Source organism: Cryptomeria japonica, chromosome 8, assembly GCF_030272615.1.
Source record: "Cryptomeria japonica chromosome 8, Sugi_1.0, whole genome shotgun sequence".
In the NCBI taxonomy this organism is placed as follows: Eukaryota; Viridiplantae; Streptophyta; class Pinopsida; order Cupressales; family Cupressaceae; genus Cryptomeria; species Cryptomeria japonica.
Genome location: NC_081412.1, coordinates 272,217,284 through 272,235,081, shown reverse-complemented (window position 1 = coordinate 272,235,081; position 17,798 = coordinate 272,217,284). Strand labels below are relative to the sequence as shown.

The 17,798-nt window shown below is 38.5% G+C and overlaps 1 protein-coding gene across 2 annotated transcripts in view; it reads left to right on the top strand.

Moving 5' to 3' along the window:
- The window catches only part of LOC131072434 (uncharacterized), a 181,439-nt gene that overhangs the window by 87,918 nt on the left and 75,723 nt on the right, over positions 1-17,798 (top strand). For both annotated transcript variants that reach the window (XM_058008581.2, XM_058008580.2), the window contains one exon: positions 13,111-13,209. In XM_058008581.2, the coding sequence (XP_057864564.1) occupies positions 13,111-13,209 (99 nt within the window). The remainder of the gene's footprint in view (positions 1-13,110; positions 13,210-17,798) is intronic.

The window sequence follows — 17,798 nt, the reverse complement described above, 5'->3', positions numbered from 1 at the left end:
TTGATAAGTTTAACATCATTACCTTTGAGCCAAGTGTTGGTGTTAGCTAGGATAGGCTGAAATCTCTCGAGAATGGATGTGCATTCTTTGTGTGACCACTGAATTAATGAGAGTGGGGCTTCATCAACTCTTTGTGAAACATACTCCGGATCAAGCACATTCCCATCATAAATCATTCCTTGCGGAATGTCCACTAGGTTCAAATCAATAATTTGCTCAAGGGTGAGTCTGCAATAGTCCATCTTATAAACCTCCTTTTCTGTACGAAGATCTGCCCAAATGTCTTCTATCCGATGAACTTGTATAAAGGATTTTTTGATCCTTTCTTTCATGCCTCGGTAGTCAAAATCTTCTCTTGACTTAAACCTTTTGAGTTTTATCTCCCGCATTTCGGTCTCCATAGATTTGGCTTTGGTGGATGTCACAAGGGAATACTGGCCTATCTTCAATGGGTTAGTTGTAGAAATCCCCATCCCAACTTTATGCTTGACAGATTGATGTGCATGAACATCCATCGTCTGTCTTCCCAACTCCTTAAGAATTTATCAATTGAGTATCTAGGAAGCATGTATGGCTGCCTGCTGTAACATCCAACTCTCATGTAAGTGAAAGTTGGGAATTGAAGGAACAAGCAACCATATTCATTCACTATTTCCCATGCCTCGTCTGATACTCTTCTATTCTTTAGAGTCTTATCAAACTGACACATGAAATAACCAAAGAATGCATCCTAAACCCTCCTGAAATGGAATCTGCTGGGTTTCAAAGGCAGCTGATCATAGTACTCCCACACAGGTATAAGCGAGCGATCACCCTTGGTGGAAAGACCAGGGAAATGTCTAAGTGATGCTGCTAAATACACCAAGTATGAGCTCATATAGAATGTCATGGTAGTAGGGACTGCTGCAAGTTGTTCACACAAAGCGTCCTTGATAATTTCTCTCCATGAGATGTGATGGGACTGCCTTATGAACATGATAAACTGATACATCCAGGGCTCAAAAACATTAGAATGCTCTAGACCCAACATCCTGTTGAGAAGACTAACGATGTCTCCAATTTCCCACTTGAAGTCACAACGGTACAACTTAGCCCACCTTGTGAAAGCGGCATGTGGCTCATGAATCCACCTGTTAATGTGGTGTTTGCAATCCTTTCCCCTCTTGACATTATAATCAGCTGCACTATCCTTGGAAATCTCCATATACACAGGTGCTGATGGTATTCTGAAAACTTTGTCAATAGCATCCGCATCAAGATGGATTATGGCCTTCCCATCATTATTTCTGATAGTTCTTGTCTCTTTATCAAAATGGTGAGCACAAGCAAGAACAAACTCATGTTCTAGGGCAGCCATCGGAAAAGAAGAAGCATGGTGAATGTGGCTGTCCAACAGTCGCTGCATATTACTATCTTGCGGATCCTCCACCCTTTTGATGAAATTTGACATGTCAACATGCCCTATTTCCGTATCCTTGATATGATCCATAGGAGAGGAAACTAATGAAGGAAAAACCTCATTCTGGTACTTATCAAATTTGTATTTTATCTTCTTTGGAACAGAAGATGATGGTAAATCTGACATTGAAGAATAACCTGGTATGCTGTGATGAAGACTTAAGAGTGTCAAAGCAACATCAAGATCAACTGCAACTATCATCTTCTCTTCTTCAAATGGGAAAAATCCTATCTCTTGCACTTAACAACTTTGTGAGAGGAAGATGGGAAATTAATAGGGATGCTTGAAATTTGGTTTTTGACCAATTTTGAATCTTGGGAAATGTTTTACAAGTGGGGAAGAACAAATGTGGAATCGGACTTTTGAAACCCGAATGTAAGTATACTTGTAAAAAAGAAAATGAAGTAGTGGGTGAAAAATGAGATTTTGACATGTAGGAAATGGCGGAAATGATATGTATGGAAGATAGCAATGAATATGAAGGAAAATGGAAAATTTTTGGGAAGATCATCTTTATGAAAATGGGAAGAACTTTCAACTTGTAATGAAGTTTTAAAAACCCGATTTTGAAAGGATGAGTATTTTCCAACTTTGAAACTTGGAATTTCAACAAATGATGGTTAAGATTTTTCAACCAAAGGGGAAGATCAACTATTTTCATCTTACTTGCAATCGGGTTTTTAAATCCTGAATGCAAGTAAAGAGGGAAAATGGGGAAAGACAATGCAATTCACAAATTGCTTTGCAAACTTGGAACAAAGGGGAAAAACTCTAACAAAAACCGATTTTAGGCAAGAATTAACAAAACTAACATATATACAATATGATCAAGGAAACCAAAACAAACCAAAACAAGAAATGAAAACAAGAAAAAGAGAAGAGAACATACCTTGATCAATCAAAACGACCTCCCAAGAATAAGAAGCAATCCTTGAAAGAAGAGAGAAAATCTCTTAAATAGACAATAAACTAAACTCCAAACCCTAGCCATGTTTTTGAAAAACGCCATATGTAGCAAAACGCCTAACAAATGTATGAAGAATCAGTCAAGACAAGCATTCAACCTCCACGCCTAGATGAAATAAGCCAAAACGACTTAGGAGAGGTAAGATTCGTGGCATTCCAAGAAGAAAATCGTGACATTCAAGAAAGATGTGTTTTGCTGTTTGAAGGCCATAAAACCAGCAATAATGTCTTCCAAATGGCATGAAAGGAGTTGAAAAATGCATGAAAATAGAAAGGAAATCAAAACGTCTTCTTCCTCCTCGAATCTCTCCACAAAAATCGGTGGAAATCTTCAACAAAATCCTCGAATATTGCTGGTCGGGTTCTTGAGGAGGAATGACAAGTTTAAAATGCAAAGAACAGAAGAAATCGGGTTTCTTTCACCTACTTGCAAGTTAAAAATGTTCACTTTTTCATGCATAAGGCAAAATCGGGTTTGTGAGAGCAAACAAGTAGTTTAAAATGCATGTAAAAGGGAAATAAAACTCCCTTTACAAGTTTTAAACAACTCAACAAAAGACTAGTAAAGGGAAAATAAAATTCCTTTTACAAGTCACAAAAATAACTTAAAAATAAAACTTGTAATAGGGAAATAAAATCCCTATTACAACTTAAAGTGACTTTATAAAACTTGTAACGGAGGAGAAAAACCCCTACCATAACTTAAAATCACTTAAGTGGAACTTTTTAAAGGATATACAAGTTTTATTTAAACTTTATAATTTAAAGTTCACTTGTAAAATGTCCAAAAAGTTCCTACAATGACTAAAAGCCAAAAAGTAACAAGGGGAAAATAAAAAGTAAGTTACAAGTTCTATTTTTCATAAAGTGCACTTGTAATTAACTTAAAATTTCCCTACAAACATTAAAACGAAGGAAAAAATAAAACTTGCAACTTAAGGAAGAAAAAACTCGAAATTGAAGGAAATCCATAGCAAACGAACTTAGAATGCAATGAAATTTGAAACGTGGTTTGAGGGTGGACTGAGGATTAGTTCAGTCCAAGAGTAAGGTGAAATTATGCTTTAGGAAGCGTGCCACAGTAAAATTTTGATTTTTTTGACAAAAAAATTATGTAATGGTCCATTTTTGAAAACAAAAATGAGGACAACATTGTGGAGGAGCTTGACCAAAATGCAGCGGAAAACCCTTTACTGTACCTCTGTCCTCTAATTCTCAGGCTTGTTTAATTGAGGTACCAAATAAACAATATTCATGTTCTCTTGCTCTACATTACGTGAGGATTCTCAGAGTGTCTGGCTTTGAAGATACTAGTAGAGGGATGACCATTTGTTTCTATTCCCTTTGTTGTGTCTACTTTAATATTTTTTGAAAAAATTATGTTTCACGAGGATGCATCCTTGGCATTTTTGACATGTCGCTCTACCGGGGATGTTCCGAGGACATAGGGATGCCTTGGAAATGTTCCACTATCTCAGATCAAATTTTGTTTGGCCCTAACATCCTGGAAACATTGGGACTCCATTGGTGAGCCAAAGGGTTGGGGATGTCAATGATGTTTCCTGATTTAAAAAAAGGCCCAAAATGAATTAAAAAAATATTTTATTGTTCTTTTGTGGGCGTTGTTGTGACGTATTCACACATCACCCCATTGCAAATGGGGAGCCCTACTTTTTGCTTTCTAGGGTTTGCTTTCTAGGTCTTTTAGGGTTTTGTCTGTTAGCCTTTGCATGCTGAGTGTTACTAGGATGGCAGGCTTTGCTTGAGCCAGGGTGAGTCCGCGATGCTCCAAAATTAGGGTTTCTTTGAAAGTCTCCCTTAGACCTAGTTTTTGCTCTTGTTGCTTATTGTGTCAGGAGGTCATTGAATCTTGGTAAGGGAATGTCATCTTTGAAGGTCTGAGTTGGGCAAATTTGGCTAGGGCATGGAAGGAAATGAATCAAGGATCAAGTCTAAGGCAAAGTCAAGTGGAAAAGGAGGTGAATTAAGCCTAAAACTTGAACTTCACTCCTGACCCTTCCAAAGGGTCCAGAGCGAATTTCTCCACAAGACACTCCACCTTGACCCAGGCTCTGAGCTAACCCTTTCCTAGGCTTGAATGAAGGTAAAAACACTTGTGTAAATGAAGAAAGGTGAAAATGAGGCTAGGACTTGAGCTCCAGGAAGAATTTCGCTCCTGACCCTCCCAAAGGGTCCATAGCGAAATTCATGTAAAACCCTACTTTCTACAAAACCTTGAGCTATATGTCAACCTAAAGAGTAAATTTGCATGATCATGATGGAAGGAAGCCTAATGAAGTGTGTCCAAGACATAAAAAGGAGAAAAGAGGTGAAAGACTAGCCTAAAACTTGAATTTCACTCCCGACCCTTCCAAAGGGTCCAGAGTGAAATTCTTCTTGACCCTCAATTTTAGCCTTGGCCATAAAAAATGAAGATCTTGGAGCCAAGTAGATGGAAAATAGACTTGATGGTGATAAGGAGAGGTGAATTTGATCAATTTTGAAGGTGAATTGAGGCAATGGAGTGTGAAATCAACCTAATTTATGAATTTCGCTCCTGACCCTTCCAAAGGGTCCAGAGCGAAATTCTTAGAAGACACCCTTTCCTTCCTGGACTAGACCAAGGTCTTAGTTTCCAAGACATGTTGTGAAGGTTTTGATATGTTCTTGCCTTGAAAAGTGATTGAAAGCATTAAAAGATGAAGATTTTGACCTAAGACATGGATTTCGCTCCTGACCCTTCCAAAGGGTCTAGAGCGAAATCCACTTTTCCTCCACTTTGCTCTTTGATATGACCAAGTTTGTTGACTTCAAAGGTGTGATGGGAAGGCTTTGATGCATATTTGTCTTTGAGAGGAGGTTTGAGGTGGTGAAGTGGTGGAAACCAACCAAGAACATGGATTTCACTCCTAACCCTTCCAAAGGGTCCAGAGCGAAAATCTTAGAAGACACCCTTTCCTTCCTGGATTAGACCAAGGTCTTAGTTTCCAAGACATGTTGTGAAGGTTTTGATATGTTCTTGCCTTGAAAAGTGATTGAAAGCATTAAAAGATGAAGATTTTGACCTAAGACATGGATTTCGCTCCTGACCCTTCCAAAGGGTCTAGAGCGAAATCCACTTTTCCTCCACTTTGCTCTTTGATATGACCAAGTTTGTTGACTTCTAAGGCATGATGGGAAGGCTTTGATGCATATTTGTCTTTGAGAGGAGGTTTGAGGTGGTGAAGTGGTGGAAACCAACCAAGAACATGGATTTCACTCCTAACCCTTCCAAAGGGTCCAGAGCGAAAATCCCCATAGACCTCAATTTCTTCCTTGTTCAGACCAAGTTCTTAGTTTCTAAGGCATGTTGGGAAGTGTTTGACATGTTTTTTTGCCTTAGGGAGTGACTAAAGGTGGAGGAGATGAAGAATTTTAGCCTAATACTTGAATTTCGCTCCTGACCCTTTCAAAGGGTCCAGAGCGAAATTCTTGAAAACACCCATTTTCTCCTTAGATGAGGTCAAGACCTTGGTTCCTATGGCGTGGATGCAAGTGGAGTGGTGTATATTTGCCTTGCAAAGAAGATTGGAGTTGAAAAGATGAAATATCAAGCCTAGAGTGTGAATTTCGCTCCTGACCCTTCCAATGGGTCCAGAGCGAAATTCCACAAAACCACTCTTTTCTCCCAGTTTTGTGCCAAGTCAAGTGTGGGCCAGGGTGAGATAGGATTGGATTTGTCCTTAGGAATGACTTTGAGTTGCTATTGATCAACAAATTTGAAGGAATTGAGCAAAAACTAGAATTTCGCTCTTGACCCTTCCAAAGGGTCCAGAGCGAAATTCCTAAGAACACCTATTTCCCTTTCATAACAAGTCAAATTTTTGGTTTTTATGGCCTAGATAGGAATGGAGTAACGTTTCCTTGACCTTTGAGGTGAATTGAAGTGGAAGATTGAAGGAATGAGCTCAAGGGCAAGGATTTCGCTCCTGACCCTTCCAAAGGGTCTAGAGCGAAAATCCTAAAACCTATTCTATCTTCCAAAATTTGTGTCAAAACAAGCCTTGATCAAGGTGAGATAAGTTCAGAGATGCCCCTAGGATAGTCCTTGAATGGATTATGGCCACCAAGAATGAAGATTTTGAGCTAGGATAAGAATTTCGCTCCTGACCCTTCCAAAGGGTCCAAAGCGAAATCCTAAATAGGTCCTGTCCCTGGCCATGATTTTTAGCGAAATTCTCCTTTCTGGCCATTTTGAGAGTCAAGCAAGTGTTGCATGCATGGGAGAAGGATCCAAATAGAGAGTCAAGGTAGATCAAAGTGAGAAGAATGGAGCTAAGTAAGAGAAATCAACCTAAAAGGAGAATTTCGCTCCTTTCCCTTCCAAAGGGTCCAGAGCGAAATTCTTCAAACCACCTATTTTCTCCTTGTGTGAAGCCAAAACATTGATTCCTATGGCATGGTTGAAGGTGGAGTGAGGTATTCTTGCCTTGTAAGGTGAATTGAAGTGAAGGAAGTAAAGAAATAAGTCTAAAACTTGAATTTCGCTCCTGACCCTTCCAAAGGGTCCAGAGCGAAATCTTAAATAGATCCTGTCCTTGGCCATGATTTTTAGCGAAATCCTCCTTTCTAGCCATTTTGAGGGTCAAACAAGTGTTGCATGCATGGGAGAGGGATCCAAAGGTGAGAGTCCAAGTATAGAGAGTGAAAAGGATAGACCTTGGTGAAGGAAAACAAGCAAGTCAAGAATTTCGCTCCTGGTGAAGGAAAACAAGCAAGTCAAGAATTTCGCTCCTGACCCTTCCAAAGGGTCCAGAGGAATTTCGCTCTTGACCCTTCCAAAGGGTCCAGAGCGAAATTCTCAATTTCACCTAATTTGCTCATGATGAAGGTCAAGTTGTGGATTCCTAAGCTTAGGTAGAAAGAAGACTAGTGTATGCTTGCCTTGGGAGGTATTTTGGAGTGGAGAAATGATAAAACTTGAGCCTAATCAGGAATTTCGTTCCTGACCCTTCCAAAGGGTCTAGAGCGAAATCCTTAAAACTCTATTTTTTCTCGATTTTGCATCAAATCTAGTGTTGAGTAAGATTAGAAACATCTCTAGGCATGCATTTGAACAAGTCATGGTCACAAGTTGTGAAGATTTTATCCTAGAATGCAAAGTTCGCTCCTGACCCTTCCAAAGGGTCCAGAGCGAAATTCCCTATAGGCCCTGTCCTTGGCCTAGGTCCAAAGCGAAACCCTCTTTTCCAAGTCATTTTGGGGGTCAAATCAATGATATCTTCAAGAGAGAGCAATTCAAAGGTCAAGAGCACTTCAAGGCAAAGAGATGATGAAATTTGAGCTAAATTGCAAATTTCGCTCCTGACCCTTCCAAAGGGTCCAAAGCGAAATTCTTATAGGGCTTGTCCCTGGGAAGGATTTTTAGCAAACTTCATGTCTTCTTGTTGATGTTTTAAGGTAGAAAATGCTATGTTAGAACGAATTTATTATGTGTCCTTAATCACCTTTTGATTTGTTTTGCAGATGAAAGAAGACCAGGCCAGGACAAGGATGACTTATTCCAGTCCATCATCATCAAGGACATTCCAAAAGCACAAAGATGGACTCAAGATGTTTTGAAACGTTGGAAAACTATAAGTGTTCAAGAAGTTGCCAAAACCTTCACTTCACCGCACTAAGGAACCACATGATGACAAAGAAAGGCTTTGCTAGCACTTCAAGGCGAGATATGCTACTGGAGAAGGAAGACTTGACAATAAGGAAGCCTCACCAAGCAAAGGAAGTACATCATTCATCACGTTAGAGACAGAAAAGGATCAACCAAGTCACAAGCATTAGACAAGGTGGCATCCCAATCATCATTCCTCTGGTCGAATTGGTCCACCTCAGCATGACCAGATTCAATGTACCTAATTTATCGGAGGCGGCACAAACTTTGGTGTACCTACCCCTGCTTCCTATTGGTCCTCGCTCCGGGAATGTAATTTTCTATTTGGCTAAGGAAGTTTGTTGTAACAAACCCTAATTAGGGTTTCTATCTTGTAATCCTAACCATTGGTTCTAAGTCAATCAGAGCCGTCTGTTTGTAAAGGGTTCTCTATATAAAGCCCTGGCTCCTCATTTGTAAAGGTTAATAGTGACTAGTTAGAGAGTAGGAAATAGTTAGAGTAGAGTAGAAAGAGAAGGCAAAGATTGTTGCCAAGATATTGTTGCAAAAGACTTGTAAACTTCATTGAAGAAATGGTGAATTCTATGGGTCGATTCAACAATTTGCATGGTCTTTATACTACTCAAATTTGATTTCATGTTATTAGGTGAATGGAAGAAATTTGTATGATCAACGGTGAAATTCGTATATCCATACTACTAGCGGTTTGTTGATTGCAAACTTGTTTTGCATAGTCAACTGGAATCATTCAGCTTAAGCTTAACTTCAATTATCGCTTCTTCATTGATATGCATCAACCTGACGGTGTCCATGCTTGTAGCGGTGATCTAAACATCATAAAGCTTTCCTCAGAAGATCGCACTAATCTTGTGGAGATGATCCTAGGATGTCAAAGCAAGACTTAGTTAGAATTTCATCAAAGGTAATTCATTGCTCTTACGTTCTTAGTGTTAGAAATAGATCCCGTTCCAACCCTTATCCTTTTTCCTTTTTTCAAAATCAAGGGCCGGTGAAATTCCACGTTCCAGTAATATCCAAAGCAAATCAAACGTTCAGGTCGTCGAAAGTAAGTTCCCTTGTAATTCCAGCAAAATCACATCGTACCGCAAAGAGCTTAGCCACATGTAGAGAACCTACATATCAGAACCTTGGAGTTACTCCAACTGATCCTTCGGCGAGATCTTCAGCAGTCGGGAAACTTTATTCAAGAGAGGATAAGTTACCTTTAGGTATTCTATTCTGTGTTTGGTCGTGTACAAAAGACACATCAACAGGCCCCAACACCACTCTCAGCCCTAAATGAGAGATTGTGGTCTGCAAAAAACAGATTTTCAAGGTCCTTTATGGTGTATGGCATTTGCATCTTGTTAGGGTTGACTTTGCAAGATTTGAAAGCAGTTTTCAGCAGAGTTGGCAAAATAGTAGAGTTTTCAAGATACAATGAAGCAAAACAATACCTAGGATGTCGAGATGGTGGTTTTCTATCACTGAAAACAACATTTTTTAGTTGTTTTTTCAGTCACAAATCGTAGGATTGCAACATCTAACAGAAAAGTTTTCAGCCTTATTGAGACAGCCTCCTTTCCAAATGTCAATACAAATTTAGGAACATGTTGTTGCTTGTGTCAACGACTACAATCTTGAGACAAGGGAGATAAGCTCATTGATTGCACGAGTTCTATGCAAGATCAGGGGTAGCAGCATAGTTTCTATGTTTTTGTCATTTTGTAGCTGGAACTTGCAACCTTTGGGCATTTTGTTGTAAATGTAATGTATTAACAATCTATAATGCATATGATGAATGCCTTATCAATGTTATCATATAATTATTTGAATTTTCTCTATATTTTAAAAAATATCCAATTTTTTTAATAGCCATCCCCTTTGCTGTCCCTTGTTGTCCCCTAAAATGGCCTCCAAAAAATCCATCCCTGAAATTTGTCCTCATCTTGAAAACTTGGTGGAACATAGAAAATTGATTGAGGTCTATTGCCTTACTAGAATGTGTTGGATGCCCATACGAGTCTTGGGTTCCTTGTGGAGTGCTTGCTAAAGGAATAAATGTTGTCGTCATGGAAGTTGAAGATGTAGGAGTGAGAATTAGAAAAGGAGAGCCCACAAAAATAGTAATGTCCAAGGTTATGGGAGGGAGGAGTATATGCCCAAAGTTCACCAAAGATGCTGTGCTAGAAATTTCAAGGAAAAATCAATGAATCATTTGAGTGGAAGAAGGTTGAAAGATGTCAAGACTAGTAGTATGAGAATTAATGATAGAGATTGTGGTAAGAATTGTAGTGGAAGGCATTGAAGAAAATATGATGCTACAATGTAGGTAGAAAAAAATGTGCAAGGTGAGAATAGAAGTGATATTGTAGTGAAAACAATAGAGTACTAGAATCGGGAGGAGACTAAGATGAGATGGTAGTGGCAATAATAGATACAATAGTTGCCAAAGACATGACAAGAGTTGTCTTTGGGGGAGGTACGAAAAATTGAAGGAGAGAGGGATGGAGTAAGAAGGGGTAGCCATTTGGAGCCAAAAGTAGTAGGAGAACTTGCGACTGAGCTTACTATGAGGGGTAAACTTGGTATTCTTTGAGCTGGATCCACTAGCCTTTACTTCTGTTTTTCCTTTTCCATGATAATTTGTTGTTGGGGTGTTTAGGACAATGTTGTGTTCACTGTGACTAAACTAGGTGGATAAAATAGGGATATGCTGAAGATTGGTAGTGAGCTTGGGTTTTCTAGACTTGATTAATGACATAAGGCCACTTGGTCTGGTCAATTTCTAGTTTGTGGTGGGAGTGAAACCCCTTGTTCGTGAGCTTGCAGCTTGCTACCCATATACACCTGCTTTTGCATTATATTGACCCCCTTTGTTGATGTTTGAACAAAACTTGGGTCCATCATGTGGGTCACATCTCAAATAGTCTCTTCTTCTAATGGCTCTTCCTCTTTGTTCAAGATATTCTCTTGGGAAGGCATTATTACATTGATTTGAAAATTTCTCAACCTCAGAATGCTTCCTAAAATCTATGTCAACCTTGTCCTTCCCAAGGTTGCACCTCATGTGATACTGTGCTTTATCATATTGGTTGGCCGTTTCCTTTTTTGTTTTTGAAATTCTAGCTCGTCTCTTGTTGCCTTTGTGGATGGCAAGAACCTTCTTGTAGAAGCTTCTTCAATTGATAGGTTTTGGCATCACTAGTATTTCTTCAGCAGTTTTGATGGCATAGAGTTTTGTGAGGTGGCGATGCCATGTATGATTGACAACATTTCATCCTATGTCTTGTGATCGGATTTCTGTCATGTCTGGTTTTCTAGCTTCGGATATTGGTATTTGATTATCTTTGTATGAAAAATACCTTTCGGGTTATAGGCCCATTCTAAATCTATCTCGAAACAAAAATGTTGCAGTATTTTTGTGGGGATTTCTGGAGCACCCCTTTTAAATGATCTGCTTTTATTTTTAAATTGAAGTATGGGGGGTTATATTTTCTTGTTGTGGCTGTTGAAGAACTTAGCATTTATTTCTGCCATACATACACTGGAAATTTATATCGATTAAGCAAATCTCTATTAAGCCTTATCATTTAGCTTGCTCTTCCAACAAGTACCAGTGTTCACGTGGCTTTCCTCTAGGGGCCTAAATGATTCCAATATAACATTCTTCAAAGCTGACTAAGAGATTATCATCTTTAATCTTATGTAGTTGTGCCACAAACTTATCCATAAAGGTGTAGCAGCATCTTTCTGACTATTTCCTTCTAATTTAAGGATGCAGATAGACATCAGCATCGATACTCCATTTTCAATACTTAACTTGTGGACCATAGCTCCATTGGACCCCATAAAGAGGCTAATAAGCCTATGGGTGGACAATTTCTTCATTCAGTGAGTTTCCACTTTACCTATCTGCTTGTTTAAAATTAGGACCACTATCAAGGCCTAGATGACCCATTTACATAAACATTCCTGCAAACCTTTTCATTTGTTATACAACGATCCTAATGGCATTTTTTCTGTAACCAGGCTGTGTACTAATTTATCTGGTCACCACTAAAAATGTTTTGTCAATTGTTGTTTGATTTCCAGGATATAAATTTCTAACCAACTTTGGAAACTGTTTTCAAGAAAGAAGTTGCACCATCCCTACCTATTGTAGAGATTAGAAAAATGTCTTCAAGTACTGTTAGAACTATTCAAAATATCTATTGTAACTAGGACAAATAAAGATATATTGTCATTTTGATTTGGATGAAGATCTCATTCAACTAATAAAACATGCCTTTCAACCCTTACAATACCACTAGTTTCCACAACTATCAAAATTACAATGTTTAGCAACTCCAGTTTCTTGATATTTCCTTCTCTTGTTTAAAATAAATAATAAAGAGATTTCATCTGATGTGAATAGAAGTAGGAGCAATCATTGATTTGTAAATTATGTGAATTATTGTTTAATCTAAAACTTCTGCATACCTTGGTGATGTCGAACCTTGAAAATTAATTCTAATTTTGATCAACAATGAGCACACACAACCATCATTTATGTATTATCGATTGTAGTATAAATGGAAGTACAGTTGGATGAGGATTGGGATCACTGACAACTTCCTTGCAATTGGCTAGTTGCTAGAAAACTTGATTTTTTGTCTGCACTTATACCATGAATTTTGTTTGTTGTGCACAAATGTATGCGTGTGAATAGAAAAGAAATGGTTTCTAACTTTGACGGTGAGATAACAGAGACCAACTTTTTTAAGAGGGAAACCCAATAGAAGACCCATTAGAATAAAATATCATAGCTGAGAAGATAAGGCACAAAAGACTTGTATTTCTTGTCCCATTTTGCATGTACATATAAGCTAAAGCTTTGCTTGCAAGAAACATTGTTGATTCAGATTGTATTGGACTAATATTAACATTTTGAAATGCCTTGTTTTCTTTCCAATTCTTTTCAGTTCTATATGAAATTGACCTAAGTGTGTTCTAATTATTTGTGTCATGTTTCCGTTTTATACTTATGTTTCAGCTTGGAGGTGGGTACCTATATGGGCTTCCGATCGGTTTTGTTGCAGACTCAATTGGATCTACACTTGGGTGTACTGCTGCATTCCTTGTTGGTAAAACGGTTGTTACTAATTTCTTATCTTCTTTCCAAAATATTTAAATAATGACATTTTTCTTGATTATCACTAACATAGTTTGATATGTTAGATAGCTATAATGAAACCTTTAGGGGCTCCATATATGTTGCTTGAAGTGTTAAAAATATAATATGCTAGCTATTTGGAATGCATGGTTTCCATGCATGCTGACTTTGTTTTTTAATTGGGACAATTTCTCAAATTGTAGCAACCCAACGCTCCTAATTGGAATAAGCTTAGAATCATTTTAGAGCATAAGAAAAAGAGATTTTGAATATGTAAATGTTATCATTAAATCTCATAAGCATATTAATTTCTTCATAAAACATTGATACAGATATAAATTAGAAATTCTCATTAAAGCAATTAATGCAATTTCTTTGTCATTTCAAATTATTTAGGATCTATTTATTACAGGTACAAACTTATCTTTAAAGACTTAGTGTCAGGACCTGTTGGTGTACGTTTTATTATCTACCAAACATTAGAATAAGATACCCAAAGGTATTCTATCCTCTCCTGAAAAATCACTGCTGATTCCAAGGTCTGTATGTGAGAACAAGCGACTTTAGTGGGATAGCTACTTGGGTAGTTGTTGATGTGTATTTTGTACACGACCAAACACAGAATAAAATACCTAAAGGTACCTTATCCTCTCTTGAGCAAAGTTTCCTGACTGCTGAAGATCTCGCCAAAGTATCAGTCGAGGCAACTCCAAGGTTCTTGTATGTAGGTTCTCTACTCGTGGATAAGCTCTTTGTGGTATGATGTGATTTTGTTGGAATCACAAGGGGACTTACACTTGATGACTAAATGTCTGATTTGCTTTGAATATTGCTGGAATACAGGATTTCACTAGCCCAGATTTTTGAAAAAAGGAAAAAAGGATGAGGGTGAGGGAAGGATCTAATTCTGACACTAAGAATGTAGGAGCAATGAATGACCTTTGATGAAATTCTAACTAAGTCTTGTCTTGACATCCCAGGACCATCTCCACAAGGTTAGTGCGATCTTTGGAGGAAAGCTTTATGATGTTCAGATCATCGCTACAGGCATAGACACCATCAGGTTGATGCATATCAGTGAAGAAGCGACAATTGAAGTTAAGCTTAAGTTGAATGATTCCAGTTGACTACACAAGGCAAGTCTGCAATCAACAAACTGCTAGTAGTATGGATATACAAATTTCACCATCAATCAGACACATTTCTTCCACTCATCTAATAACATAAAATCAAATCTGAGAAGTATAAAGACCATGCAAATTGTTGAATCGACCCATAGATTTCACCATTTCTTCAATGAAGTTTTACAAGTCTTTTACAACAACATCTTGGCAACAATCTTTGCATTCTCTTGCTATTCTATTCTAATTGCTATTCTATCAACTGACTATTCACTATCAGCTAACTATTCACCTACTATCAACTATTGACTAACTATTAGCCTTTACAAATGAGGAGCCAGGGCTTATATAGTGCCCTCAATACAATTCAATGGCTCAGATCAATTTGATATCAATGGCCGAGATTTTACAATGAAAACCCTAGTTAGGGTTAATTACAACAAACTTAATTCTGACCAATGAAATAATTACATTATATGGACACATGTCTTCTTTGGAATATTCGACCAATGGATAGTCGGGGTAGGTACATCAAAGTTAGTGCCATCTTTGATGAGTCAGGTACATTGAATCTGGACATGCTGAAGTGGACCAACCCGACTGGAGGAGTGATGACTGGGATGCCACCTTGTCTTTCCTTCAAATGTTGGACTGGAAGAGATCGTCCTTGATGAGGCTGGGCTGGAGAAGGTCGTCTTTGTTGATGCTGGGCTGGAGAAGGTCGTCCTTGTCTTGGCTTGGTCTTCTTTCATCTGCCAAAACAAACCAAAAGATGATTGAGGACACATGATAAATTCATTTCAACATAGCATTTTCAACTTAAATCATCAACAAAAGATATTAACATGAAACTTGCCCAAAAGTTTCTCTAGGAGCAGACCCTATAAGAATTTCGTCCTGGACCCTTTGGAAGGGTCAGGAGCGAAATTCTCATTTTGGCTCGATTCCTTCAAACTTGATAATTATTGACCATTCAAGGACATGCCTAAGGATTTCTTTAATCATGATCCACACTAGATTTGGCATGAAACTAAGGGAAAAGATAGGTTTTACACAATTTCGCCCTGGACCCTTTGGAAGGGTCAGGAGCGATTTTCCTTTTCTAGCCCAAAATCATCATTTTTTCAATCCCAATCTTCTTTGCAAGGTGAAATTTCATCTCTTTTCGCCTTAGGAACAAAGTTTTAAGCTCAAGCAAGGTTAAAAATATATGCTTGTAAGGAATTTCGCTCTGGACCCTTTGGAAGGGTCAGGAGCGAAAATCTTGATTTAGGCTTTAATTGCTCATTTTTCAAACTTCAATCTTCTCCTGGAGGCAAATATAGATTGTTTTCTACTTGAGGAACCAGGTTTTAAGCCCATTGAAGGTAGCAAATGAGGATTATAGTGAATTTCGCTCTGGACCCTTTGGAAGGGTCAGGAGTGAAATTCCTATTCTTGGCTAAAATCTTCATCTCATCCACCTTTACTCACCTCCTAAGGTCAGAACATGTCAAAAATCCCCCAAACATGCCTAAGGAACTATGAAATTGGTCTTGACAAGTGATAAATTGAGGTGCATAAGGATTTTCGCTTTGGACCCTTTGGAAGGGTCAGGAGTGAAATTCCTAATCTTGGCCAAAATCCTTCACATTTCTACGTTCCATCACCTCAAAAGGCAGAGACATGTTATTTCCTTCCCAAATTCGCCCATGGAACAAGGTTGGTATCCAAAACAAGGGAGCAAATGAGGCTTATGAAGAATTTCGCTTTGGACCCTTTGGAAGGGTCAGGAGCAAAGTTCCTATTTTTGGACAAGATCCTCACTTTTCAAAACACTTCTCAAGGCAAGAACACATCAAGACTCACACACAATGCCTAATAAACCAACGCCCATCCAAAACAAGGAAGGAAAATGAGGGTTATAAGGATTTTCGCTCTGGACCCTTTGGAAGGGTTAGGAGCGAAATTCCTCTCCCAGGCTAGAATCCATCATCCCAAGGTCTAAAATCTCTTCTCCAAGGCAAAGTTGCATCAAACCTTCTCAATTATGCCTCAAAAGTCTACAAACTTGGTCAAGCTAAGAAGAAAAAAAGAGGAAATATGAATTTCGCTCTGGACCCTTTGGAAGGGTCAGCAGCGAAATTCACCTTAGGCCATGATCCTGACTTCATTTTTTCGCATTTCTTCATTCAAACAAGTGCTTTTGCCTTCATTCAAGCCTAGGAATGCATTAGTTCTAGGTTTTGGTCAAAGTCGAATGTCTTATGGAGAATTTCGCTATGGACCCTTTGGAAGGGTCAGGAGCGAAATTCGCTTTCGACCCTTTGGAAGGGTCAGGAGTGAAATTTGACATTTTGGACTCTCCGTCAGGATCATTTTATGGAATATAGCATTTAAGTATAAGTTATACTTTAAGTTATATTCCATATATACTTTCAGGATGTTTGAGAGTGGTTTCGGACCTCCAAGAGTTATATTGCAAAATCTAGTTTTTGGAGGATTCTTCAGCTTTCCAAACTTAGCCAAATTTCAGGATTAGGACATTCCAGACTTAGCCAAATTTCAGGGCATTTGAAGATCAGGATGACATTCCAGACTTCATCACTCACCAACTTGACCTAACTCAGACCCTCAAGGATGATACTCACTCGCCAAGCAAGACACAATTAGCAACAAGAGCAAAACCAGGCCCCAAGGAAGACTTTCAAAGAAACCTTAATTTTGGGGCCCTGTGGACTCACCCTGGCTCAAGCAAAGCCTGCAATCCTATTGATCCCCTCGACAACACTCATCCTGCAAAGGCTAACAGACAAAACCCTAAAAGACCTAGAAAACAAACCGTAGAAAGCAAAAAGCAGGGGTCCCCATTTGCAATGGGGCGATGTGTGAATACGTCACAACAGTAGTGTATGCTGAAAATCTCAAGGGGGACTTACATTTACGAATGTCTTTCAAGCTTCTGGACTTAGATAGATCTATCAATTTCAGGCTCTTCCTCTTTTTTTGGATTTTCCGGGATTTAGACTTTCAAAAAGGGAAAAAAAGGGATAAGGTTTAAGAAAGCTAATCTAAACCTACGAATTCTGGAGACGGTATTAACTAGGTGTTCTCGAGAAACCGCACTTTGCTTCGCCACACTAAGGACAACTACACAAAGTGGGTGCAATCTTCAATGGGTTGTGCTTATGATCGAAGTTTTGGCATACACAGGGGATAGGCTCAGACTAACTTTGCACAGTGAAATGGAAATCATCCATGCACCAAAAGTATGAGCGGAGATACACCGTTAATTAATACTTATCAAATCCTTCATTCAATTCTAACAACTTTGAAAGCAAATCTAAATTAACTTCTAATTAATGTGTTGAGGAAATTGAAACCATGCCAATCACTTAAATAACAGAGATCACAAAGCCTTAATAGAAAGCGCACATGCAATGTATTATTTGAAAAATGACCTTCACG